The sequence below is a fragment of the Heloderma suspectum genome, chromosome 4, assembly GCF_057233095.1.
Source record: "Heloderma suspectum isolate Gila_16-S chromosome 4, 16-S_ref, whole genome shotgun sequence".
Taxonomy (NCBI): Eukaryota; Metazoa; Chordata; class Lepidosauria; order Squamata; family Helodermatidae; genus Heloderma; species Heloderma suspectum.
The window spans coordinates 224613078-224639228 of NC_139461.1; the positions used below are offsets into that span (position 1 = coordinate 224613078).

General features: G+C 44.7%; 1 protein-coding gene across 4 annotated transcripts; it reads left to right on the forward strand.

Moving 5' to 3' along the window:
* The first annotated feature begins 5205 nt into the window (after positions 1–5205).
* DHCR24 (24-dehydrocholesterol reductase) lies at positions 5206–25359 on the forward strand. 4 transcript variants are annotated; one of them, XM_084852408.1, is made up of 11 exons: positions 5208–5260; positions 5748–5956; positions 10777–10932; positions 12219–12555; positions 14427–14532; positions 14780–14898; positions 14986–15249; positions 17446–17589; positions 21252–21449; positions 21608–21786; positions 22720–25359. In XM_084852408.1, the coding sequence occupies exons 4-11, from the start codon at positions 12361–12363 to the stop codon at positions 22871–22873; spliced, it is 1359 nt and encodes a 452-aa protein (XP_084708534.1). In that variant the 5' UTR covers positions 5208–5260; positions 5748–5956; positions 10777–10932; positions 12219–12360; the 3' UTR covers positions 22874–25359. The 4 variants fall into 4 exon arrangements, with proteins under 4 accessions (XP_084708533.1, XP_084708534.1, XP_084708535.1 ...); XM_084852407.1 differs by lacking the exon at positions 5748–5956 and having other exon boundaries at positions 5206–5260; XM_084852409.1 differs by lacking the exons at positions 5748–5956; positions 12219–12555 and having other exon boundaries at positions 5218–5260.
* The last annotated feature ends 792 nt before the right edge of the window (positions 25360–26151 follow it).

Here is a 26151-nt window from a genome sequence, read left to right on the forward strand (position 1 = left end):
GAACTTTGGGGCCCAGATAGTTTTCTCATCCATCCTTCCAGTAGTTAGAAGAGGGATAGAAAGGGAACGAAAAATACTCCGGGTGAATGACTGGCTACGAAGGTGGTGCCGACGAGAGATTTGGATTCTGGGACCACGGGCAATACTTCCTAGAAGATGGGCTGTTGACAAAGGACGGGATGCACCTCACAAAGGATGGGAAGAATGTGTTTGGCCACAGCATGAAGAACTTCATCAGGAGGGCTTTAAACTGCATCCTACAGGGAAGGGAGATGTAATGTTGGGGGTAACAGTGGACGTAGGCGCATGCACTGCAATGGAGAGAACAGCTCTAATAGTGCCCAATAATAGTCTTCAGACACATGTAGGAAGAAAGCCAGACTATGAAGCACATTGTCTTCGATGTCTATATACTAACGCCCAGAGTATGGGAAACAAACAGAACGAACTTGAACTCTTAATACAGGAGGGAAATAATGACTTGATAGGTATAACTGAGACTTGGTGGGATGACTCTCATGACTGGAATACAGCAATTGAAGGATATAACTTGTTCCAAAAGAACAGGAGGAACAGAAAGGGAGGTGGGGTTGCACTATATGTGAAACATACATATCTCTGCATAGAAATACAGGAGGAGGAGCTTGGTAGCCCCATCGAGAGCATCTGGGTTGAAATAAATGGAGCAAAGAATAAAAGGAACCTGGTGGTCGGAGTCTACTACCGGCCACCCAATCAAGGAGAAGACAAGGATGAAACTTTTGAAAAGCAAATAGCCAATGTTTTAAGGAAGCATGATGTAGTAGTAATGGGGGGCTTCAATTTCCCCAATATTTGTTGGGAGACAAATTCTGCAAAACATGGCCCCTCCAGGAAATTCCTGACTTGTGTGGCGGATAACTTCCTCCTACAGAAAGTAGAGAAAGGAACTAGAGGATCGGCTATCCTTGACTTGATCCTAACCAACAGAGATGACTTAGTGGATAAAGTAGCAGTTACAGGAACTCTGGGGGAAAGCGACCATGTTATACTTGAGTTCTTGGTTCTAAGGGAAGCAAAAGCCGAGTGTAGTCAAACGCGTACCCTGGATTTTAGGAAAGCTGATTTTAATAAACTCAGAACCATGATCAGTAAAGTACCATGGCAAGCGACGCTAATGACAAAAGGAGTCCAAGATGGGTGGGAGCTTTTAAAAAAGGAAATTCTCAAGGCACAATTACAAACAATTCTAACAAGAAGAAAAGGTGGAAGACAACAGAAGAAGCCAATGTGGCTTCACAAAAAGCTTAGAGATCATCTGAAAACAAAAAAGGACACATATAGGAAGTGGAAAGAAGGCCAAGCAACAAAGGCAGAGTACAGGCAGGTAGCACAGAATTGCAGGGATGGCGTCAGGAAGGCTAAAGCTGAGAACGAGCTGAGGTTAGCGAGGGATGCTAAAAACAACAAAAAGGCTTTCTTCAGCTACGTGCATAGTAAAAGGCAGAGGAAAGAAATGGTGGTTCAGCTATTAAATAAGGATGGAAAAATGATAACAGAGGATAAAGAAAAGGCAGAGGTGCTCAATTCCTACTTTGGCTCAGTCTTCTCCCAAAAGAGGGTCTATGTGCCCCCTGGCAAAGGCGAAGTACAGGCTGAAGGGGCAGGATTGCAGCTTCAGATCGATAGGCATATGGTCAAGGAACACCCAATGACTTTGAATGAGTTCAGATCTCCAGGGCCAGATGAACTGCATCCTAGAGTAATAAAGGAACTGGCAGAAGAACTCTCAGAACCGCTGTCTATTCTCTTTGAGAAATCATGGAGGACGGGGGAAGTGCCAGATGACTGGAGGAGGGAGAATGTTGTCCCTATCTTCAAAAAGGGTAAAAAGGAGGAACCTGGGAACTACAGACCAGTCAGTCTGACATCAATCCCTGGGAAAATTCTGGAGCAGATGATAAAGCAATCTATCTGGAAGCACCTTGAAAACAATGCAGTGATTACTTGAAGCCAACATGGCTTCAAAGAGAATAGACAGCGGTTCTGAGAGTTCTTCTGCCAGTTCCTTTATTACTCTAGGATGCAGTTCATCTGGCCCTGGAGATCTGAACTCATTCAAAGTCAAAAACTCAGTCAAAGTCAAAAACAAGCCCTGCCAGACGAATCTGATCTCATTTTTTGATCGAGTAACCTCCCTTGTGGACTGTGGCAGCAGCGGGGCTCGAGTAGCTCCCAGCTGCATCGGGGTCTCCTCCACCCCCACCGCAGGGGGGGTGGAGCAGGCAGGAAACGTGGGGGAATGGGAGGAGGGAAATCTCGGCCCCCGGCACCCCTCCGGGTCTGCTGGTGCCCCTCCAGCCGACTATCTATCTGAAGGCAGGTCTGGATGAGGTCCTCCAAAGTCGGCGGGCTGGGCGTGCGCACCAACTTGTCCAAGATCTCGTCATTTAAACCATCCAAAAACTGAGCCACCAGCGCGGCATCATTCCACTGTAAATCCTGCATCAGCAAGCGAAAAGTTGTCGCATAGCTGGAAACTGAGTCCTTGCCCTGCCTGAGGCGGCGAATTTCCCGAGAAGCCGTCTGCGTACGCAGGGGGTCACCGAAAAAACAGGCCATCGCTGTCATGAAACCTTGAAACCCCGAGCAGGGGGTCATTAGCGAGAAGGAGTCCCGAAGCCCATTTAGCGGCCACGCCAGAAAGTAAGTTAATGATGAAGCCCACACAAACCTGTTCCGTCAGGAAGTCCTCAGGTCGAAGGTGCATGTACAGCTCCGACTGGGCCCTGAAAATCTGAAAAAGTCCCTTCTCCCCAGAAAATTTTTCTGGCAAGGCCACCGGGCACTTGCGGCGGGGGGGAATCGGAGGTGGCGGGGGTTGAACCGCAGCTTGTAGAATCTGCACGGCAGCCGTCAGTTGAGCCATTTGATCACGGAGAATCTGGTTCTCTTGCGCCAGAGCCTGCACCGTCGGGTCTCCGGCACCCTCCATTTGGCAGTAGGAGGAGAGCGAGAGAGAGAGAAAAGAGGAACGGGGACCAAACTGTCAGGAGGCCCTGGCCAGCCTCTTTCAGTCTACTCCAGTAGCCAACTCCAGACACAGACAAAGGATTCTTTTCAAGGCTTTATTCCTTTTACAACTTAATAACTCTATCACCAGCAACTAAGCTACGAATAGCAGAGTAATCTATGCCCCGGGTTGGAAACAGTTGGTCCCCGTTTGAACAAGAATCACTTGCAGACCCTGAACTTATGGGCTAGGAAGAGTCCCTCCCCTTTTCCCTTGGGTCCTCTGGACGTGACCATTGCTTGCGCGCCAAACGGGTGCTACGCCTCCTTTCCACGCCCTCCATAGCTCGTCGCTCTTTGCGTCTGTGTCGAGCATCCAGCCAGCCCTCCTCCCGCGCTCTTTCACTCCCAGGACCGCTGTCTATCTCTGGAATGCCAGCAGGAGGAATCTCTGCCAGCTGCAGGGCCTGGGAGGGAAGAGCGCACTCCTCTCCCACGGATGGCTGTTCCTCCTCAGAATCAGAACTGCTCTGAGGTTCTATGGGCTCAGTGTCCACCCTGACAGATGCAGACAAACTGGAGAGGGTTCAGAGGAGGGCAACAAAGATGATCAGGGGACTGGAAACAAAGCCCTATGAAGAGAGACTGAAAGAACTGGGCATGTTTAGCCTTGAGAAGAGAAGACTGAGGGGAGATATGATAGCGCTCTTCAAGTACTTGAAAGGTTGTCACAGAGAGGAAGGCCAGGATCTCTTCTTGATCATCCCAGAGTGCAGGACACGGAATAATGGGCTCAAGTGACAGGAAGCCAGATTCCGGCTGAACATCAGGAAAAACTTCCTGACTGTTAGAGCAATACGACAATGGAACCAATTCCCTAGGGAGGTGGTGGGCTCTCCCACACTGGAGGCGTTCAAGACGAGGCTGGACAGCCATCTGTCAGGGATGCTCTGACTTGGATTCCTGCATTGAGCAGGGGGTTGGACTCGATGGCCTTGTAGGCCCCTTCCAACCCTACTATTCTGTGATTCTATGATTATTACTTTATGCATACCAAGGATGAGAAGATGAAGACTGCAATCCTATGCACGCTTACAAGGGAGTACACCCATTGAACTCAATGGGACTTCTGAGTAAACAGGCATAGCACTGAGTTGCACTCAGCACTGAAATAGAAGGTGGTGAAATCACAAGTAATTGCACAAACACAGCAGGGAGAAATTATAGCTTAGAGATAAAGTATGTGACTGCAAACTCATTTTTATTGCATAATCTTACAAGGTTGCGTAATCTTACAAGGGGACTGTGACTATCATGGAGGGACCCTGCACTTCTGAATTTGCCACTACACTACTGGCAATCTCCTTTTCCTTGCCAGGTAGCGGAGGGTGGAAACCCTGCTCTCCCCCCACAAAACGTCACCTCCTCTGAGCTCTATTGCCTTGGGTGAGGAGAAGGGAAGAGGGGCAAGCACGAGAAGGCAGTGGCTACCCCTTGTTCCTCTTCTGTCTTATCTCTGCGCACTCAGGGAAGATTGGGGCCACAGCGCTGCCTCGAGAGAAATCGCAAACTGCCGCCTCTGCCCGCTCTCCCCCCTAACTCTTTGTTCTTGCTACGGTAGACCAGTCGTGCCCATTGGGGCGCCCTCCTGATGTGCTGGACTACAACTCCCATTTTGGCTGGGGATGCTGGGAATTGTAGTCCAACACATCTGGGGGGCGTCAGGTTGGGGAAGACTGCAGTAGATTAACAACGGAGGGGGAGAGAGAGAGAGAGAGAGAGAGAGGCATTGATAAAAGGTGTTGGGGAATTCGCGTGTTCGGAACCGGTTTAGTATTTAGACTTCCCACTGAAAAAAGATCCGAGCCCCTGGATAAAAATGTCTTTTAAGAACCATGCCTCGCGGCGCCCGTCCTAACTGGCGATGAAAGCAACCCGGCCTGCCTATTGCAACGGCGGGAGCGAAGGAGCTTCCCGCCCATCTCGCGCCGCTTCGGGGCACGCGGACGAACCACCGCAGCCGGCCCGCAGGCTCGCTCCCCCGCACCACCCCCGCGGTGCCGGCTGTCGCGCCTCCAGCCAATCCCGCCGCTCGCGGCCTGATCCGATCCATACGGCGCTTTCCCATTAGTTGGACAGTATCCCTCTCCTCACCGCTGAGGGAGCAGCCCAGCCAACCAGGAGGCAGGTGGGCTGTCCTCCGAGTTGGGCGGAGGGGAGAACGGTCTGTCCCCGCGAAGGATGAGCAGGCTGCGCTCCGTGGGCGGGGGTGAGGCAAGCGGCTCGGGTCGGCTGGGCGGGCCGAAGCGGGGCAGCGGCATTCAGGGGGGGGAACGTCGGGGGACAGTCAGTGAGCCAGCCGAGAGCGTAGGGGCGCGGGCGAGGGGAGCCGCGAGCGCGCGTGAAACGGCTGCATGAGGCTGAGGGGGAAAGGCGCGGGCGCCTCAGCTTGTCCTCAGGAGCGCGCTTCTTGAGCACGTTAAGCGCAGTGTGTCAGAAGGGGGTGTTCTTCTCCTCAGCATTAAGAGGCGTTCGGGCGGAGAGGGCTGGGTAGCTGCAGCGGGCAGGCAGAGCATCGCACGGCGGCGCTAGGGCGTCTAGGAGCGGGGGCGCCAACAGGTGGCCGCTTACGCCAAGGCGGCGCTAGCGAGGGCGCGGGCGGTTCGAGCGATCCGGTGGGTGCCTTGTCGGAGGCGAGCAGATTTGGAGAACTCGTCGACGGGCGAGGCTCAAAATGGGGCCCCTGCTGTCTCTAGGGGTTGGGCTCCTGCTGCTCCTGCTGTGGGCCCGCTACAAGGGGATCGCGTATGTGCTGATCCACCACCGCTGGGTTTTCGTGTGCCTCTTCTTGCTGCCCCTTTCGGTCCTCTTCGACATCTACTACCAGTTCCGCTCGTGGGTTGTGCAGAAGGTTCACACGGCGCCCCGACAGCATAACCGGCGAGTTCGCAACATCCAGCAACAGGTGAGAAGAAGGCGGTGGGGTTTGGGGCGGGGGAAGCACGAACATAAACGCCTTGGGGTAGAGACCCTGGAGGCGCAGCTTGCTCTGCTTTCTTGTAAGGCTGAGTGAGCCCTTCCCCGTTTGTCTTTTTTCTGGTAAGGAGTTTTCTAACACGGAAGATCATCATAAGAACAGCCATGTTGGATCAGACCAGTTGCCCACGGAAACACGAGGAGGACATGAGTGCAGCAGCTCCCTCACGCCCATGTTCCCCAGCAACTGGTGTATAGAGGTGTATTTCCTCTGATACTGGGGGTGGTGTGTAGCCATCAGGAGTAGCACCTCTTGAATAGGGGCTCAAGCAGCCATTGACTCCATGGGGGGGATCTGGAATGAGATGTTCACGTTCTTCATAAATAAAATTCTGAAATGCGTGTTCCAGCTGTCCAAGAATACAGTAATAACTGTGTCTGGCATTCCCCACCTCCCTTGTGACTTTTTGTTTTTGTATGTTCATTTTTTCTTTACATTCATTGATATTAGAAATTTCTAATCCAGAAAAAGAGCTGTCATTAACGTCGCTCTGGTTTGTATTTTCTGCTCCTCTCTTGGATTAAAGCCTTCTCCAAGCAGCTACCTGTGTCCTCTCAGCAATTCTAGCAACGCAGTATGTTACCTTGCAAGTGCAGGCAAAGGTGCTGCAACAAAATGCAAAGTAGCACCAGTAGCGCAGTTGTTGCTCATTTGGACAGTACCATCCACGCTGCGTCTGTTTAACTCTTGATCCTCTGTTTTATTTATTTATTTAAAATATTTATAGACAGCCTTTCAGAGCAGGAGCCCACCCAAGGCAGCTTACAGCAATAAAATAGATGTATACGATTTCATAAGAACAAAGATAAAAAAGACAACAAAAACACACAACACATAATCAGGAAAAGGCCAGAGTAAAGAAGTAAGTTTTGAGAGCCTTCCTAAAAGCCTGCAGTGTTGGGCCCGATGGACCCTCAGTGCCATCCTATTTAAGAGGTGTGGGACCACTGCAAAAAAGGCCCTTGGATAGATACATGTTGAGCATAGATGGGGATTCATAGCATTAACACCCCAGCAGATACTGCTCCCCCATTAGGGTGCAAGAGCCCCCCTAGAAACTTAATACTTCCAAAGCTTCAACTCATATCTGACTCGTGGCTAATCTTGTCTCAGTGTCCCAGAACTGCAATTCCTCAAAATGCTTACGTTTTCATTTGAGCCAGTGCAGTGTAGTGGCTAGACTGTTGGGCTGGAAGCTCCGGGTTCTAGTCCCCGCTCGGCCATGGAACCTCACTGGGTGACTTTGGGCCAGTCACACATTCTCAGCTCAACCTACCTCACAGGGTTGTTGTTGTGAGGCTAAAATGGAGAGGAGGAGGATTATGTATGCCGCCTTGGGTTCCTTAAAGAGGAAAAAGGGCAGGATATAAATGAAATAAATAAATAGACGCTCAGGACATTCCGTAGGAGAATGGGAAAGAAGGCGAGAGAAGAGGCATACCTTCAGATTTGTTGGCCATTAAGAACCATTTAGGAAGTACAAGCTGGGTTTCGAAGAGGCAGAGGAACTAGAGATCAAATCTCCAACATTCGCTAGATCATGGAGAAAGCAAGAGAATTCCAGAGAAACTTCTATTTCTGCTTCATTGACTATGCTAAAGCCTTTGATTGTGTGGATCACAACAAACTGTGGCAAATTCTTCAAGAGATGGGAGTACCAGACCACCTTACCTGTCTCCTGAGAAATCTGTACGAGGGTCAAGAAGCAACAGTAAGAACCAGACATGGAACAACCAATTGGTTCAAAATTGGGAAAGCAGTATGACAACGCTGCATATTGTCGCCCTGCTTATTTAACTTACATGCAGAGTACATCATGAGAAATGCCGGGTTGGATGAATCACAGGTCGGATTTAAGATTGCCGGGAGAATTATCAACAACCTCAGATGCACAGACGATACCACCCTAATGGCAGAAAGCAAAGAGGATCTAAAGAGCCTCTTATTGAGGGCGAAAGAGGAGAGTGCAAAAGCTGGTTTGAAACTCAACATTAAAAAACGAAGATCATGGCATCTGGCCCCATCACTTCCTGGCATATAGAAGGGAAAGAAACGGAAGCAGTGACAGATTTTATTTTATTGTGCTCCAAGATCACCGCAGACGGTGACTGTAGCCATGAAATTAAAAGACACTTGCTCCTTGGGAGGAAAGCTATGGCAAACCTAGACAGCATAGTGAGAAGCAGAGACATCACCTTGCCGACAAAGGTCCGTCTAATCAAAGCTATGGCTTTCCCAGTAGTAACGTATGGCTGTGAGAGCTGGACTATAAGGAAGGCTGAGCGCCGAAGAATTGATGCCTTCGAACTGTGGTGCTGGAGAAGACTCTTAGGAGTCCCCTGGACTGCAAGGAGGTCAAATCAATCAATCCTAAAGGAAATCAACCCTGAGTGCTCATTGGAAGGACAGATTCTGAAGCTGAAGCTCCAATATTTTGGCCACCTAATGCGAAGAGAAAACTCCCTGGAAAAGACCCCAGTGCTGGGAAAGATTGAAGGCAAAAGGAGAAGGGGATGGCAGAGGATGAGATGGCTAGATAGCATCACCGATGCAATGAATATGAACTTGAGTACACTCCGGGAGAGAGCGGAGGACAGGAAGGCCTGGCATGCTATGGTCCGTGGGGTCACGAAGAGTCAGACACGACTTAACAATTGAACAACAACAAAGAACCATTTAAGAGACATTGGCCTAGCATAGTGTACCCCAGCTTGGTGCCCTCCAGATGTGTGGGCTGACAACTCCCATCCACCCCAGCCAGCATGGCAAGCCCTATGTGCTGGGCGTGTTGGGACTCGTAGTTCCAACACATCTGGAAGGCACCAGAGTGGGAAAAGCTAGCCTAACACAATGGGGATCTGCCAAGCGATTCTCATTCAACCAGTTTTGACTTGACATTCATTTTGAATCTTTTACACTCAGAATCATGGGATAGTAATATAACAGAGCCGCGAAAGGTAATTGCAGAAACACCACATCTACTACAATGCATTTTTGTGGGCTAATAACGTCATAGGCTTATCTTTTAATGTTGAGCTAAGCATGTGTAATTGAAACAACCACATGGCTTATGCTGTCATTACTATATTGACTTCCCTTTTCCTGCATGAATTCTCCTAGCTCTTCCTTTAATGGCTGTAACCATGGTTAAGGGTTAAGTCAGGGGTCCCCAACCTTTTTAGACGTGAGGGGCACATTTAGGAATTTGAGAAACTCACGTGGGCACCACCATAAAATGCCTGATCAGTGGATCACTGCTTTGGCATCTACTTGTTGCATCTATGGATCTTAGGCTGCATCCTGTTCAGCAAAAACTTTAGTTTCGTATCTATTAGACACTGCAACATCTCTTTAATAAGGGATTGTCTAATTTGGCTAATTTCTGGCAGTGCTATGCTTTTAAACGAATGTTTTGGCAATATACCATTGTTGCTTCTTTTTGTGGGGAGGTTATTACACAGAAAAAAACATACTGGAACAGTCCGTAATACTCAGTTAAGTACACATTCTTTTAAATGATTTACCTGGTTCGTGGAAATTAATACAATGTCAGCATAAATGGGTTCTCTGCACCCTTTTTACAGTTAGAAGACTAGTATTACAACACTGGAAGGATAAACACTCATCTTTTTATAATGCAGTGGATTGAGGACCTTACAACACTTTCAATATTTGAAAGGGGTATAGACCTCACCTTCAAATGGATACTTATTTGGTCAACTTGTGTTGCAGTCCATGTATAATTGCTAGCAAGTTGTATGCATTTCATACAAACCCATGTATGTATATTAAAAAATGGAAAATAAAATACATAAATACTTTTGGGTGCCCGCAGACACAGCGTTAGGAACCCATTTGCGGAAGCCATTGGAGATGCCTGTGGGCACCATGTTTTAGACCCCTGGATTAAGTCTTCACTGACCATAACTACGTTTAATGCTAACCAGGGTTCCCATCTTAACCACAGCTTGACATGTATTTGCAAACTCTGGTGAAGAGTGAACCTTGTTAGCATCAGGTCCATATTCTACCATATTTCTTTTGCACCTGGTTAGCACCAGTAACTCCTGTGAGGGGTGTACAGAAGTGATGTCGGTATCAATGTATCAACCAAGATGGTGGCTTTGGATAGTAGAATTGGTACAACTATTGGTTTTGTACTTCACTTGTGAAATTCCTTTTTCTTGATAAGCATACTAAGTGATACTGGGGGGTGGGGGAGGGGGACAGCAGGGAATTGAATGCCACTGAATGGGTGAAGCTGTATCTGCTTTAGGTGCTGAGGGATATGACACACCTGACTCTTGCTTAGTAGTACTCTTCTTTGTTAATTTCTGAAGTCCATGCTTGATCATAAACCCAGGGATTAGAGTTTACAATATTGTAACAGTAAGTAGTATAGTCTAAGATGTCCAAAGGTTTAGTTGCAATCCATCTTTATAGTTTGAGTTTGTTTTCTTACCTAATTATCCTTTGAATGTGGGTATGCTGCCCCTTACTGGACGTGGGTTCATGGATTGCAGTCCTGGGTTGGGCCCAGATTAGCTTGGGGTGTTTAAGGTCTTGGAGGCTCTGGTTCAGCAGTGGTGCTCAAGCTCAGTGGCTCTTCCATCCGTATTGCTGGATTATAGCCAAAATCAGTTTTCTCAGTTGAAAGTCTATTTCCTAACTTATTATTTGTAAGGAACTTCAAGGTGGAGACTATTCTTACTTTATATGGGGATTGAATTAATCTTCCTTTCTTGTAGGTACAAGAATGGAAAAAAGAAGGCCAAAAGACATACATGTGCACAGGCCGCCCTGGCTGGCTTACAGTATCTCTTCGTGTTGGAAAGTACAAGAAAACTCTTAAGAACATAACAATCAGTTTGATGGATGTCCTGGAGGTAGACACTAAAAGACAGGTAAGCTTGAAATGTATACTTGCATTTAAATTGGGCTTTGATTTCAGGTAGGCATGGGAACCTCCAGCCAATGGACCTGATTTTTGTATATGTTTCTTCTATTTCTCTGCAGTTTATTCATAAGCATTTCATAACACCTCAACAGTAGTGCCAGTGGCTAGGGACATTTCAGTCAGCTGAAGCCAGAACCCCTGCATTCCATAGCTATGGCCATTTTTAAGACTGTAACATGTGTTTACCATTAAGCTTTGTGCATGTGAGTATGTTTAGTTGGATGTATCTGAGACGGGGTTTAAATTTGCAAAATTCTTACTTCCCATCAACTCCCTTCAGGGATGGGATAAAGAGGCAGGACCTTGGAATCCTCTTGCCTGGTGGTAATCCAGTGGTAGTAGGTTCCTGGACAGGCATGCACATGACATGTCACTTTAAAAATAGATACCAAATCAGTAAATACTGTGTGCAAATCTGACTTGAGACAAGCAGAAGAAAATAATATGTTTGTTTAAACAAAGCGGTAAATGTAGATAACTGCTTGCTTTCAAAAGAAATACAGTTGCAATCAAAATTATTCAACCCCCATTGCAATTCAGGTTTATTGTCAAAATTTACAGACTTTCAGCTGTTTGCAATGAACAAATCAAACGAAAGCAATTGAAATAACACAACGAATGCTTCAAGTGGTTTCCCCAAATTCAACTGAAAATGCCACTTATAATGACTTCTCCAGTCTCAAAATTATTCGACCCCCTCCTGGCAATCATCTTTAGTACTTAGTAGAGCACCTTTTTGCTGTTATGACCTGCTTCAAATGAGATGCATAGCCAGACACCAGCTTCTGGCAGCGTTCCTAAGGAATCCTAGCCCATTCCTCATGAGCAATGGCCTCCAGTTCAATAATATTCTTGGGTTTGCATGCTGCAACCGCCTTCTTCAAATCCCACCAGAGATTTTCTATGGGGTTCAAGTCAGGTGGCTGTGATGGCCACTGTAGAATCTTCCAGGACGTCTTCTGCAACCAAGCCTTGGTGGAATTTGAGGTATGCTTGGGATCATTGTCCTGTTGGAAGGTCCACTGACGCCCAAGCTTCAGCTTCCTCACAGACGGCATGACGTTTTCTCTTACGATTTCCTGATACTTCAATTAATCCATCTTGCCTTCCATATGCTGCAGGTTTCCAGTACCAGAGGATGCAAAGTCGCCCCAGAGCATCACTGAGCCACCACCATGCTTAACTGTAGGCAGAATGTTCTTTTCAGTGTATGCTTCATTCTTCTTCCTCCAGACATACCGCTGATCCATTGGGCCGAAAAGTTCCAGTTTTGTTTCATCGCTCCACAGAACAGAATCCCAAAACTTCTTTGGCTTATTTATATGATTTTGAGCATATTGGAGCTGACATTTCTTGTGCTTTTGGGTCAGTAGTGATGTACGTCTTGGAGTTCTGGCATAGAAACCTTCTGTGTTTAGTACATGCCTTACTGTGCTCACTGAAACCTCAGTGCCTGTTGCCACCAAGTCTTGCTGCAGGTCTTCTGCAGTCACTCGAGGGTTTTTCTCAGCCTGCCTTCTCAGACATCTGGTTGCAGCCGTTGATAGCTTCCTTTTTCTGCCCCATCCAGGTAGTGTAACCACTGTTCCTTTAACTTTGAACTTGCGAACTATGCTTCCAACGGTGTCTCTAGGAACATTCAGTGCCTTCGCTATCTTTTTGTATCCTGTTCCTTGTTTGTGAAGGGTGATGATCTCTTCTCTTAACTTTTTGGACCATTGTTTTGACATAGCCATATTTCTAACATGCAGTCAAACATGACACTCAACAAACCCCTAGCCAGTTCAGGTATTTCATGTGTTCCAGCTCAAGCACACCTGGTGCAACTAATGAAGCCCTTGATTAGTTGCATCAGGTGTGCTTGAGACAACACCTGTTTTGCATATTTGTGCTGTTGTGAGGGATTCTATTCAAAGGGTTGAATAATTTTGAGACTGGAGAAGTCATTATAAGTTGCATTTTCAGTTGAATTTGGGGAAACCACTTGAAGCATTCATTGTGTTGAGCTATTTCAATTGCTTTTGTTTATTTGTTCATTGCAAACAGCTGAAAGTCTGTAAATTTTGACAATAAACCTGATTTGCAATGGGGGTTGAATAATTTTGGTTGCATCTGTAACCATTCTCTGTGACCATTCCATTCCAGTCTGGGTTCAGGCTTGATTTGGGGGTGGAATCAGTCTTGGTCACCCTAATGGGAGAGGGCCCGTGGAGGCCCAAGTGCCTTCAGTGGCCCAGAGTGCCTATTATCAACTTTGGTTGGTACACCAACTATGTCCGTTCCTGTATAGGGATAACTTAGCCATGGTGATCCATTTACTGGTAACCTCATGTTAGCCCGTTGTGCCTAGTTCAGAAGCTGCAGCTAGTGCAGAATGCCGCAGCTAGGATGCTCAGTTGAGCACCTAGCTATGCACATATTACACCTGTGTTGAAATAACTGCACTGGCTCTCTTTTAGCTACTGAGCCATGTTCAAGGTTTTGTTCTTAACGTTCAAAGCCCTAAACAATTTAGGACCAGGATACCTAGCAAACAGTCTTCCCCTATATACACCAAATTGACCTCTGAGATTTTCCGAGGAGGCTTTCTTAGTCATCTGATGACAAGCAGCATGTTGTGAAGTAACAGCACGTAAGTGGACCTTCTTGGTATTGGCACCCATCCTCTGGAACACTTGCATGTGTGGTCCTAGAGGCAGCAACTGCGGCAAGCTTTAGACTCCTCTTGAAGATGCACTTGTTTATTCAGGCTTTCTCTGACTTCTGATCACACTACTTTGTTCTACTGTTTTTGTTATGTTTTTAACGTATTACTGGTTTTAAAATTGTGTTTAATGGATTTTTTGTAAACCACTTAAAGATCTTATGATACCAAGCAGTATATACGTAGTTTAAATTAAATAAATACATTGGAGCATCTCTGACCGCATTCTCAAGTATTAAGTGCAGCTTTAACTGCTATGTCTATTGTGAAAACTACTGTGCTGCTGCTCCACCTAAAGCACATTCATATGAGGGCTTACAATCATTGTAAGTTACCAAGTTTCTTCATGTATAAGCAGCATGATTTGCAATGCTGTTATGTGTAAGTACTAGTTACAAAGCCCTAAACAGCTCAGGATCTAGGTACTTTAAGGACCGCCTTCCTAATACTTACCATCCCAGGATTTAACATCAACTGGGGAGACTTTGCTTGTGGTGCCCTTGAGGGCTGGGCCTTTTTAGTGGTACCCCAGGCTTTTTGTGAGGAAGGGCAGAATATAAATCAAATAAATAAATGAAGAAGGTATTCTTTCCTGTGTTTCTTTATACACAAAACCTAGAGTGACTTGTACAGTGTGCTCCACTTGGTAACAGGTTGATCTGCAAGCAGGAGAACTACAATACAGATTTGCATTGATGGTATTCAAAGTGTAGTTTGTAAAATGTGTTCTGCCATAGGTTGTCCGTGTGGAACCCTTGGTGTCGATGGGACAGCTAACAGCACACCTCAGTCCCATGGGCTGGACTATTCCAGTGGTACCAGAACTTGATGATCTTACTGTAGGTGAGAGGCTTTGCAACTTAGTCATGCTGTCTGCTTCTAATATACTTCACTACAGTTCCATATGTTATGTTAGGGGTGATATGCTTAGCAATTGAAATCAAATTGTTTTTGAAACTTCTCTGTGGTGCATGAGATCTAATACTAATTGTTTGACTCCCCCTCCTCTGTACATTATTGTTCCTCAGCAGATTTCTCCATAAATTTAAAATACAATTCAGCTGATTCTTGTGTTTGGTTCCTTGCTTAGGTGGCTTGATTATGGGGACTGGCATTGAATCTTCCTCCCATAACTACGGACTATTTCAGCATACCTGCGTGGCTTATGAACTTGTCCTTGCTGATGGAAGCCATGTGAGATGCACACCAGTAAGATAATATGTTACTTTAATATGATCTATGATGTAATGCCTGCTCTGTATCAACAGATGACTTAGCATGGTGTGCCTTTTGTAGGAGGAGAACTCGGATCTATTTTATGCAGTTCCTTGGTCTTGTGGCACACTGGGCTTTCTGGTTGCAGCAGAAATAAAGATGATCCCAGCAAAGAAATATGTGAAATTGCATTATGAGCCTGTGAGAGGATTGAAGACAATTTGCAAGAGATTTGCTGAAGAATCTGGGAAGAAAGAGAATCATTTTGTGGAGGGTCTGTTGTATTCTTTGGAAGAAGCTGTCATAATGACGGGAGTTTTAACCAATGAAACTAGTCAGAACAAGGTAACATAATTTATTCTTCCACTTGTTAAGGAGAGGGAAGGAGACAGGACAGATTTGCCGCAGTCAGTTGTAGATGCACGTTAAACCTCTTGCTTCTAAAATTAGGATGCTTCTGCTCTACAAATTTGTATCAGCTTTTCTACTAGAATAAATGTCATGGCTTCCCCCAATGGATCCTGGGAAATGAAAGGCTTCCTCAACCTGCTGCCCTCCAGATGTTCTGGACTACAATCCCCATCAGCCCCAGTCAGCATGGCCAATGGTCAGGGATATGAGAGTTGTAATCCAAAACATCTGGAGGGCTCCAGGTCAGGCAGGGTTGGTGTTGAGAATTCTGTGTTGGATCGTAGCCTCCCTTACAGAACAATATTTCCCACAGTTCTCGGGAATTGGGGACGGATTATTAAACAAGTTCAAGCCTGTGGTAGCTACAAACCTTGTCTAACTGACTAATATGACTTCTTTTACAACACCACTATGTGTGACTAAAATTGCCACTTGGGAAAATTCCACGAACAGAAGGGGTTTCAATGCAGCAGGGCTTGTGTAAACAGAAGAGCTGAATTTTGTCACTTTCCCCCTTCAGCCTTCAAAACTTAAAAAAAGGGGATACTGTAGAGTTGGAAAAAGTGCAGGAAAAGGTAACTAAAATGATCAAGGAGCTGAAGCAACTCCTCTGTAAAGAAAGGTTACAACATCAGGGATTGTTTAGCTTAGAAAAAAGCAAGTAAGGGGAGACATGGTGTACAAAATTATGCATGTTATGGAGAATGTGGACAGGGAAACATTTTTCTCCCTCTCTCAAAATACTAGAACCCAGGCTCATCCTATGAAGCTGATGGGTGGGAGATTCAGGACAGATAAAAGGAAGTAGTTCTTCACACAGTGCATAGTTAAACGGTGGAATTCACTTCCACAAGATGGCTTGAAAGGGGGATTGGATGATGGCTTGAAAGGGGGATTGGAGAGCATGGAGGATAAGGCTATCAGTGGCTACTACAATGACTACTAGTCCTATGGCTATATGCTATCACCAGTATCAGAGGCAGTATATCTACGTACACCACTTGCTGGGAACATGGGGGGGGGGGGGGTTGCAGCTGCATCCGTGTCCTTTTTGTTTCCCATGGGCAGCTGGTTGGCCACTGTGAACAGAATGCTGGACTAGATGGAGCCTTGGTCTGATCCAGCATGGCTTTTCATAGGTTCTTCTCATGCTGTTTCAGAGAGTTCCCCAACCCTCTGGAGCAGATTTTCAGGGGGAAGGGAGAACCAGTGAAAATTGCACACATTTTCGATGTGGGAACCAATAGCACCCAGTTGCACTTGCAAGTCTCTGGTTTTAGCCCTTTGAATCCTCTGCAGAACAAACCAGCTTAATGCATCAAATAAAGAATGGTAGAAGGCGGTGCTTTCCATTAGGCCTTTGTTGGAAAAAATGTGCCATGTGACAGCTTCCATGAAACAGGTATATACCCTGACAAGTCCTTATAATACTATTTAATTAAAAATCTAACTGGGTCATAATCTACATCAAATCTACAGTGCACTGATTGTTTTGGATGGGAAGTGTTTAGCATAAACACTTTCTGCCTACTAGAAGAGGTGCACAATGTTGGTATTCTGGGTAGTCACCAGCTACAGAAATATTTGTTTGTATTAATCATACATATCCAGTGGTCTGTACTAAATGGGTTGATAAGTGGAGTGCATTGTGTGTCTGTACATAGACTGACCCAGTTTGCACGATCACTGTGGTTTGTTTAAGCCACAGCACATGCTGGGCACCGTTTGCCTAATTACCCACTCGGATGCAGCTTGTCATATCACCAGAATCCAGGCAGCATGGCTTGTTGGAAGGGAAACAACCCTCAAATAACCCAACAACAGGCCATGGGTTATTTGAGGGTTGCTTCCCCCCCAACAAGCCATGCCACCTGGGTTCAGACGACACAACAAGCTGAGCCAGGGCAGGTAATTAGGGAAATGGCACACAGCATAAACGAGGTGATCGTGTGAACTGGGCCACTGTGTTTCTGGTGCTTCATGTCAATATCGCTCTGAACAATAATAGGAATTTCCCTAATATTAGAAGTGTTTGTCTGCCATTGTAACTATAACTATAATTGTAATTATAGTTACTGAATCTCAAGCAAAGTTGTTGTTTTTTATTTTCTTCCTGTTCTTTATATTAAGGTTAATAGAATTGGGAACTTCTACAAGCCATGGTTTTTTAAACATGTGGAGAACTATCTGAAGGCCAACAAGACAGGATCTGAATATATTCCAGCAAGGCAATACTATCACAGGCACACACGAAGCATTTTCTGGGAGCTCCAGGTAAGGAACTAATTCATGCAAGTTGATAATGGCGTGGATGTTTATTACCATGTTTACTATTAGTTTAGCAGAGAGGGACTTCCTATTCTCTTATGCTGATAGACTTACAGAGCAATCCTGTGGTCCCTGAGACAGCATCTTGGGACCATGGGAGAGATCAGAAACCCACCTCTGAGGTTGGAGATGGAGTTCCAATCTCAGAGGATATCCAGTATCAGATTCCTCCTCCCTGATCCCATGAAAAGATCCATGGCCCTCACTCCTCCGATACTGCAGAGGAGGCTTGAGGGGGGGATCATGGGAGGCACTGGATCCAAAGTCCTCCCATCTCCCAGCCACACCGCGAACACAGGGAAACATTAAGAACAGCTCTGGAGCTAGTTCCCTTGAAAACAATGGGAAGGCCATGGTTTTTTAAAAAGGAAGAGTAGTAGATGCTGCTCCTCCCTCATATCTGTCCTGCCAGCAGGAGCCCATTAGGGCTTTGAAATAGGTCAGAGTACACCAACACAAAGATAGGATTGCTCCCCTAGTTAGCAAAGTAGCGGGGGGGGGGGGTGTTTTAATAAATGATGGCATTGAACTAACAATGGGATTGTCCCAGAGAGAATAACCAATACCTCTTTTTCTAAATAAACCTATTTGTCAGCTCCAGGATAACATAGGTAATCCTAAAAGGCATGCCTGTATAGGTGTGGTACAGTGGTGGACTAAATCGCTTTCTCATTCACCCCAGTAAGCAGTCCACAGGCAAAAAGAACAGTGTGACAGTGTGGTGGTGGTCCACGGGAAGATTGGGCTCGATACTTCTGCCCGTCTTACCTTCTCAATGTGGCTCATTGCTGACCAGGAGTGTGGTGTGTCAGCTCCTGAAAGGTTGCTGTGACAGATGTCAGTACACCTTTTTTGAAGTATTAATATTGGTACAACAAAACTTTTAAGGTCAGGCTGTTAAGGACTGCTTTACATTTAGGTCTGCATGGTTGAGCTGGCATACCGGTGGATTCAGAAGGTGTTCTGATAAATTACACTTGTACTAAATGGGACAGTTGCTGAGTTTCCAATCCAGCTATTTTTGTAACATCTTTTTTTAAAGATGCTTTTGTGATTAGTTGTCTCTTCCAGAGAATCTCTTGTTAATAGAGCTGGTTCCTAAGAGTGAATAGGAGTGATCTTTCAGGAGACATTCACAGGACCAGGCTCAAAAAACAGAAGAGGCGTTAGTTGGATTCATTGGGTTGGATCCAGACTTAGTCATATGTAGACCTATTGAAATCAGTAGGTTTTAGTCATGATTTACTCAAGTGCGTCTACTCTAAGCATGACTGACAGTGCTATCTTATGCATGTCTACTGAGAAGAATTCATTGGGACTTACTCCCAGGTAAGTGCATATACAATTGCAGCCTAAGTCTAGATCCAGTTCGCTGTGTTTCAAAGTTAAATGAAATGATGCATTGCTACCATGCTTGATAACTATGCATCTCTGTACACGTCTGAAACCTACCATCCCATTTTCAGGAAATAAGCTATTTTGAAAAATGAATGACTGGGGAGAATTTAGCTGTAGTGCTAAGGGGAACCTTTTTTCCTTTTGCAGCCCTGGCTCTATTATGTGGGAGCCTGACAGAGCTGGCCCCAAAGCTAACACATTTACCAAAATATACAGGAGCACAGCATGTGTAGCTTTAGGAACTTTAGTCTAGGTAGCAGAGTACCCTTGTAGAGTATCCAGGAGGGAGTAAAAGAGACAAAGCCAGAGCTTTTCTAGCAAAGGAGAGTTTTATTGAACTAAAACAAAAGACAAATGGCAGGGTAAATTGCTGAAAGTTTGTCTCTGAAAGAATGGAGAGAGATGAGGTGGCAGCAACCAAAGGCACAATGATACTTAAGGATTCCACTGGAAAAGCAAAGGGGTTGAAGTGGTGGGAGCTAGAAAGCTGAAGACAAAGATGACAAGAAATATGGTGGGGTAGGAGGAGGATTGTGTGCCTGTCCTTATGATTTGCCTGAGAGCTCATCAACTAGGGTTTTCATCAGCAGGGTGAATCCAAAAAAAGGTAGGAAGAGCAAGCATGCCATGGCAAGGCTTCACCAAGCAAAGATAACTGAATGATGGGGTGCAGAGCTAGACACCCAAAGCTGGGAGCCTCAAGAGTTGATCAGCCTGACTGCATGTCAGCAAGACTGCTCTCCTGAAATCAGATTGCATTCAGGATTCCAAGACAAGATAGAATCTTAGAAAGACAAAAACTAGGGTGGCAACTGACAAGAGGATTTCCAGGTTAACAAAAGGGGAAATGAGTGTCCACAGTTCTTGACAAAGGAGGATGCCTGACTCTAAGAGAGTGTGTTTTGGTACAAATTGGAAGGTCACACAGGAACTTGTGGCTCTTAATAGCCAATCGATATGTGGTATGGTGTTTTGATTTGAATTGAGAAGAAAGGGAGATCTGGCTTTAGTGGTACTACGAGTTCTCAGGCCAGCTGGGCAGTCTTCCATTTCAATAGAGGGTGTCAATGGGACCTTCAGAATGCATCCTGTCCTAATTTGGTAGCCTTTGCCAGCTAACATTCCCAGACAAAATGAAGACTTTGAGCTAATGTGATAGTAGGGTGAGCTGGAGCTCTCTGGTGATAGTATGAATTGATTGATACTGTGCTCTGTACTCCAGTTGCAGTTATGAATTACAGTACATTCAATTTAACTATAATGATTTGCCTGTTTTCTTCCTCCATGGAGAAAGAATACTAATGTTGACAATCATATCCAGTCAGGGCAGCCACTGTCTTGACCCAGTCCCTAATGTCTTGCAGTACATCAGACACGTGCTGTGCCATTCTTTGCCTGTTACTCAGAAGTAAGTCCTACTGTGTTCAGTGGTCCTTACTCTCTAGTTTGTTTAAGTATTATCCATTAAATGACTCCTCTTGCTTTCCCCATCACCCATGCTGAGGAATAGAGGTGGGAGTAACTCCTCATCATTTCTAACAGCAGAAGTAACTGGGGAGCTGTTGGTTGAGGAGCAATTGGTAAAATATGTAGGTTCCATGGGGAAATTGTGGTACAATATTGGGGCATGTTTTTTCTTGAGGATAGCCCCTCCCCCAGGTTCAGAATCCACATGCTGGCACACCCACAGGTATGAGAAGGAGGGGTATGGCAAAAATGTCCACAACTTTGTCCAGTGGGCAGTATCTAGACAATGGGGGGTATCTTTTTTTAAAAAAACAAACCATGACCTAATATTATACCATAAATTTCCCATGGAAGACCAGTTGCTCTCCTCCTATCTCCTTAGCCAGCAATGCAAAGCTTCTTTCATCCTCTCTTGGACCACCTTTTCCTGGAAAAACAAAGACCACACCAAGTGTTTATTCAGTAAGATGTTTAAAGGGGCCTTTCTGCAAAAGTGAAGCTGCTTCTCTTGGCCTCCCTTCCTTCTCCTCAAACTGAGCAAGCTGGAAAACTTGTTAAAATAATTATCCAGCCCAGATCCATAATTAGTATAATATTTAATCTGTACTGTTTGGATGTACAAATTAACACGAATAATGGAGGAAAATGTTATTTTAAAAAGGCAAAAGTATAGCTCGCTGGTCTTTTAAGTCTGTAATAAAGTTCTGAAATGTACAGGTTCTCAATATTTATCTCTTTTATAGGATATCATTCCTTTTGGCAATAACCCTATTTTTCGCTACCTGTTCGGCTGGATGGTTCCTCCTAAAATCTCCCTTTTAAAACTGACCCAAGGAGAAGCAATTCGAAGGCTCTATGAGCAACACCATGTGGTACAAGACATGATGATCCCCATGAAAAGCCTCGAGCAATGTATTGAAACCTTCCACAGTGACATTAAAGTAAGAGCATCTTCCCTAAAGTCAATATTGTTCTTTGTAGCAGGCACCTGTTAAACTGAACATGTGCTAACTGCAGAATTCAGAAGGGGCAGGAGGTAGATTCCATGTAGTAGTTCCAAGTTGATGAATATGATGAATATATATTTGTCTTCTGCCAGGTTTACCCACTGTGGCTGTGCCCCTTCATACTGCCTAATAACCCTGGCATGATTCACCCCAAAGGAGATGAAGCAGAGCTCTATGTAGATGTAGGAGCCTATGGAAAGCCCCAAACGAAACACTTTGAAGCCATGGCTTCCACCAGACAATTAGAAAAATTTGTAAGAAATGTTCATGGGTAAGGATCTAAGTCCTTGAAAAGGACTTCCTAATGTTATGAGAACTCTCTGGTAGTTGCCTATTTAGCTTGACGTAAGTGTTGCACAATCAGGCAGTGAATTGTAAATTCAGTTTATATTGGCTAATTTGATACATTTTAATTTTTAATTGAAGGTGTATGTCAGAAGTCACCAACTTTTCAAGGCGTGTGCGCACATTGGGTGTATTTGTGGGCATAACCACAAAATCGCTGTTGCGGGGGCGTGGTTATTTACAACGTGACAGTCAGGGTGTGGCCAGTCACAAAATGTTGGGGGCACTCACACTCTGTCCATGTATATGTGTGTGTGCTCGCTCGCACTCACACACACACACACACACACACACAGCATTTTTCTGTGTATCCAAATGACTGGAGTGAGAAGGGAAGCTGCCTGCTGAAGAATAGCTAGCGTCATGGGGGTGGGGGAGAGTCCACCCCCACCAAGGAACTTGTTACCCCTGGAGAGATAGGCTCCCCCAACAAAGTTGTTTTTCACCAAGGTAGCTTTTTTCACATTGTGCAAATGAATGGAAAAATTGTGCCATTCATTTGCATAGAGATAAATATTTTGGTGGGCACCAACGCAGGCACTGTGTTGCGAGATCTCAGATATAAATGATTGAACTGAAACACAATTCTTAGTAAGTTGCTTGCGGACCTTTTTTTTTTTTTTTTGCGCAGCGGTGGGGGGCTACTGAGTAGTCTGAAGTGTATGTACTTGTTTCTGTTCCATAATACAGAATTGGTTCTGTGAAGTGCTGCTGGAGTACATGAGACTGGGCTGAAGGGTTCCTCTGCCAGGACAAGACCTGAACAATTGTGTTGGCAGAGCAGCTTGTTCTAAGAAGCAGATAATAGTTACCACCTTCTGATGCAAGAATTCTAAGACCTGTTTCTCATTTCTTTCAGTTTTCAGATGTTATATGCAGATTGCTATATGACCCGGGAGGAATTCTGGGAAATGTTTGATGGCTCCCTATACCACAAGCTGAGGAAGCAATTTCAGTGTAATGATGCTTTTCCAGAGGTGTATGATAAAATCTGCAAAGCTGCAAGGCATTAAGTCCAACTCACCCAAACGAGCAATCTGGGGAAGTGGATTTAACAATTACTAATTGTTCTGCCCTAAACAAAAATGTATTGTTGCTGCCTCAAAGACTTCGAGCATATTTGAGAGTAAATACTCCTCCCTGTATAAGAAAATATAACTGGTAATTTTGTTTTAAAATAATGTCTACCCTTCTTAATTTCCTTTTATAGGAATTTCCATTTTTAACCTTTGTAGTTTAATTATAGCTTAGCTATAGATCTGTATATTTAGTGGTATCTTATAGAAGGGGAATGAAAAAATCAGAATCGTAAAGTAGAACAGTGAGTTCTTATAGATAGAACTACTATCCAACTAGTAATTGCCAGTGGGAGTTTTATGGCAGATCTGCTATTGCAAATGTAATTGGATGGCATCCTATATCTAGAACGTGGCCTCTATCTGAGAGTAGTGCCAAATAAGACTGCCTTTCAAATGTCAGAGTTGCCTATATCGGATCACTAACCTTGCCCAGGATTTCCATTTGCATAGTTAAAAGTAGGCATGCATTAGACTCACAGTTATAAACCTGTCTGAACACTTCGGAAGCTATGTTTTGGGGCAGTTTAAACCAGTGTAAATTCTTCTTCATTTTATTTATATTTTTCTTTGGTGGTTCCCATCAAGGTTTCTTTGCAGGCAAAGACTGTTTCTGGCATGCACTGGAGAGGGAGGGGATTTATATGTTTATCTTCCATTTCTAAGTGTGATTGCTTTTGTCACAGTTCCTCTAGTCTCTTAGCATAGGCTGCTGATAGTTTTTTTCCCCTGTACTAGTTTTTGTTATCAGCACTTCTGTTACATAACATGGAACATGCTAGGGTGATCTGTATCTTGGGTTACAGATAACGGATTAACGGGTTTACAATGTGCTTGTCAGAAATACAAGACTAGTCTCACTTTTAATCATACCCAGAAAGTATTGCCACTGATTTGACATTGAATTGCAAAGTGTTTTCATTTTTGTGCCTATGTATTTTATGCTTATTTTTTTCATGAAATGTGCAGTAAATGGTGGTGGAGTTTTGTGTGGTAGATGATATGTACATCAACCATGACTTGAAAGGAAGAACATTTTTTCCCTGTCCTTACTGTTGTCAAGTTTTATTGATCCCTTTACAGAGAAGTATTTGATGTGGACTCTTCTGTTTCTAGTAAGGTTTTTTAGTGCCTTAAATCAACTGGAAGAAACCTGGATCAATTTAGACCATCCTATTTTTAAGAGTTCAGTAGCAGTTAGAGAGAATCCTACTTTGGTTAGTAAACGTTATGCCACATTTAGATGAAAAGAAATTTGAGGCCTGGTATCATGCAGCCCAATACTATTTATATTAACTCAGAAGTCTCACTGGGTTCAGTAGGCCTTATTCCCAAGTAAGCATACATAGGATTGCAGCCTTAGAGGTCTGCATCTCTACAGAAGCCAAACTCTCAAGCAGACAACATAGAAGGGGAACAGATGTTATTTCTTTTTCATCCTCTCCTTTATCAGTTGCTGCTTGGCATTTCAAATGTTAAAGAAAACATAGCTATTTTCTTTCCTGGATTAATATCAGCTACTGGCATATTAAATTTTCTCATTAGCTGGGTGAGTCTGCGTCACTCAAGTGATAAGGGACAGGCCACCAACACCTCCAGCATAAATACTTCCTGATATTTTAATACTATAGCAATAGGGCAAGTTTGGTTCGGCCCATGAACTTTCACGTGATGAAAATGAACTGCCGCTTCACAACAGTAATAAACTTTACAGGGTTTTGTTAGGTGGGTTTGGGTTTTGTTTTTAATTATACCAAGTTTAACCAAAATCTGATCCAAAGACTAGTTAAGACATGATTATGGAATTATTTATTTGAACTTCAGGAAAAATCTTTGACTTGATAAAACAAAATATGAAAACATCTAAGCAACTGTCTGTGGGATTTTATTTATGATGTCCAACTGAAGAGTTTATTTATTAGGACTGGTTAAGAGTGAACTAATGAAAGCTTATTTTAGCCATTTAACAACTATTCCTTGAGGGGGAAAGACCCTGCTTACAATTATGTAATGCCTACCCAGGCATCTGAAAACCACTCGCATAATGCTTGTGAGTATGGGAAATGATGGAAGCTGCAAAAAGCCACAGTAACTGTGCCAGTGCATTGAGCATAGGAATCCAGCAGTGGACTGGAGAGATATTTGTCTTGCCATTTATCTGTGGAGGAATTAGTTCTAACGGCAAGAATCTATCATCTGTAGAATGTGTCTGTACTTTGTGTTACATCTGCAAGTGTGTGTTTTTTGTCCTCTTGCTACAACTATAGTGAAAAATCGCTCGGATGTTCTAATCTAATACCAGCAGCAACAAAGTATGTTGCAACTGTCAGCTCTTTATCCCGCTACACTGGCAGAACTTCTGGTATTACTATATAAATGCAATTTTGTTGTGACTGAATAAAATTGTGTTGAAGACTTGCTGTATATCTAATATCACAAGTCATTTGGTTTGAATGGAAGATGTGTTAGAAATGCCATGGATCACTCTATCTCTGATCACATTAGAAAGTTGTAGGACAGGTCTGCTTTTCAGAATCTGTTGACTTCCATTCTGCTTCTACTTCATAGGACTAAGATGAGGAGCATGTTGAAGTGTTCAGAAGCTTTTTGTGGCAATCTAAAAACAGCCCTCAACTACTTCTTAGCTGTTATTATAGGGCTGTGCACAGACCCCCCCCCCCCCAGTCCGCTTTGGATTCAGACCCGACCCAATTCAGATGTGAAGCAAGATTCGGAAATCCAAATTATTCAGATTTTATGTTTTCCTGTTGATTTGCATTGGATAACAAATAGGGTTGGCGGAGAATTTCTCCCCGAAACTTCGGGGGGCCGAGCGCCAACGTGTTCGGCCCCCCGAACAAGTTTCGGGGAGAAATCCTCCGAACCCCCCCCCCCCCGGGACGGGACTTACCTTCACCGAATGTCCCTCCTGGTGGCTGGTTCAGCGGGTGTTCGAGCGAGGCGGGAGCGGCAGCCGGTCTTTCGACCAGCTGCCGCCGCCGCCATTGCAATGAAAGAAAGAAAAAAAACGCCCCCTGATAGGCTACGTGACGATTCACGTAGCCTATCACGGCTAGATTTGCAAAGTCAGCCGTGATAGGCTACGTCAATCGTCACATAGCCTATCACGGGTGACTTAAAAAAAAAAAGTGTGTACGGATAATGGCGGCCCCCATAGGGAGCCGCCATTCCCCTTCCTTATTTGGTCGCCGTAG

Bases quoted from the DNA above. Each gene is read 5' to 3' on its own strand.
- DHCR24 (XM_084852406.1), top strand. From the start codon at position 5,726: ATGGGGCCCCTGCTGTCTCTAGGGGTTGGGCTCCTGCTGCTCCTGCTG. The intron at 14,899-14,985 runs GTAAGATAATAT...TGCCTTTTGTAG, and splicing joins GCCATGTGAGATGCACACCA to GAGGAGAACTCGGATCTATT. The intron at 21,450-21,607 runs GTAAGAGCATCT...GTCTTCTGCCAG, and splicing joins CCTTCCACAGTGACATTAAA to GTTTACCCACTGTGGCTGTG.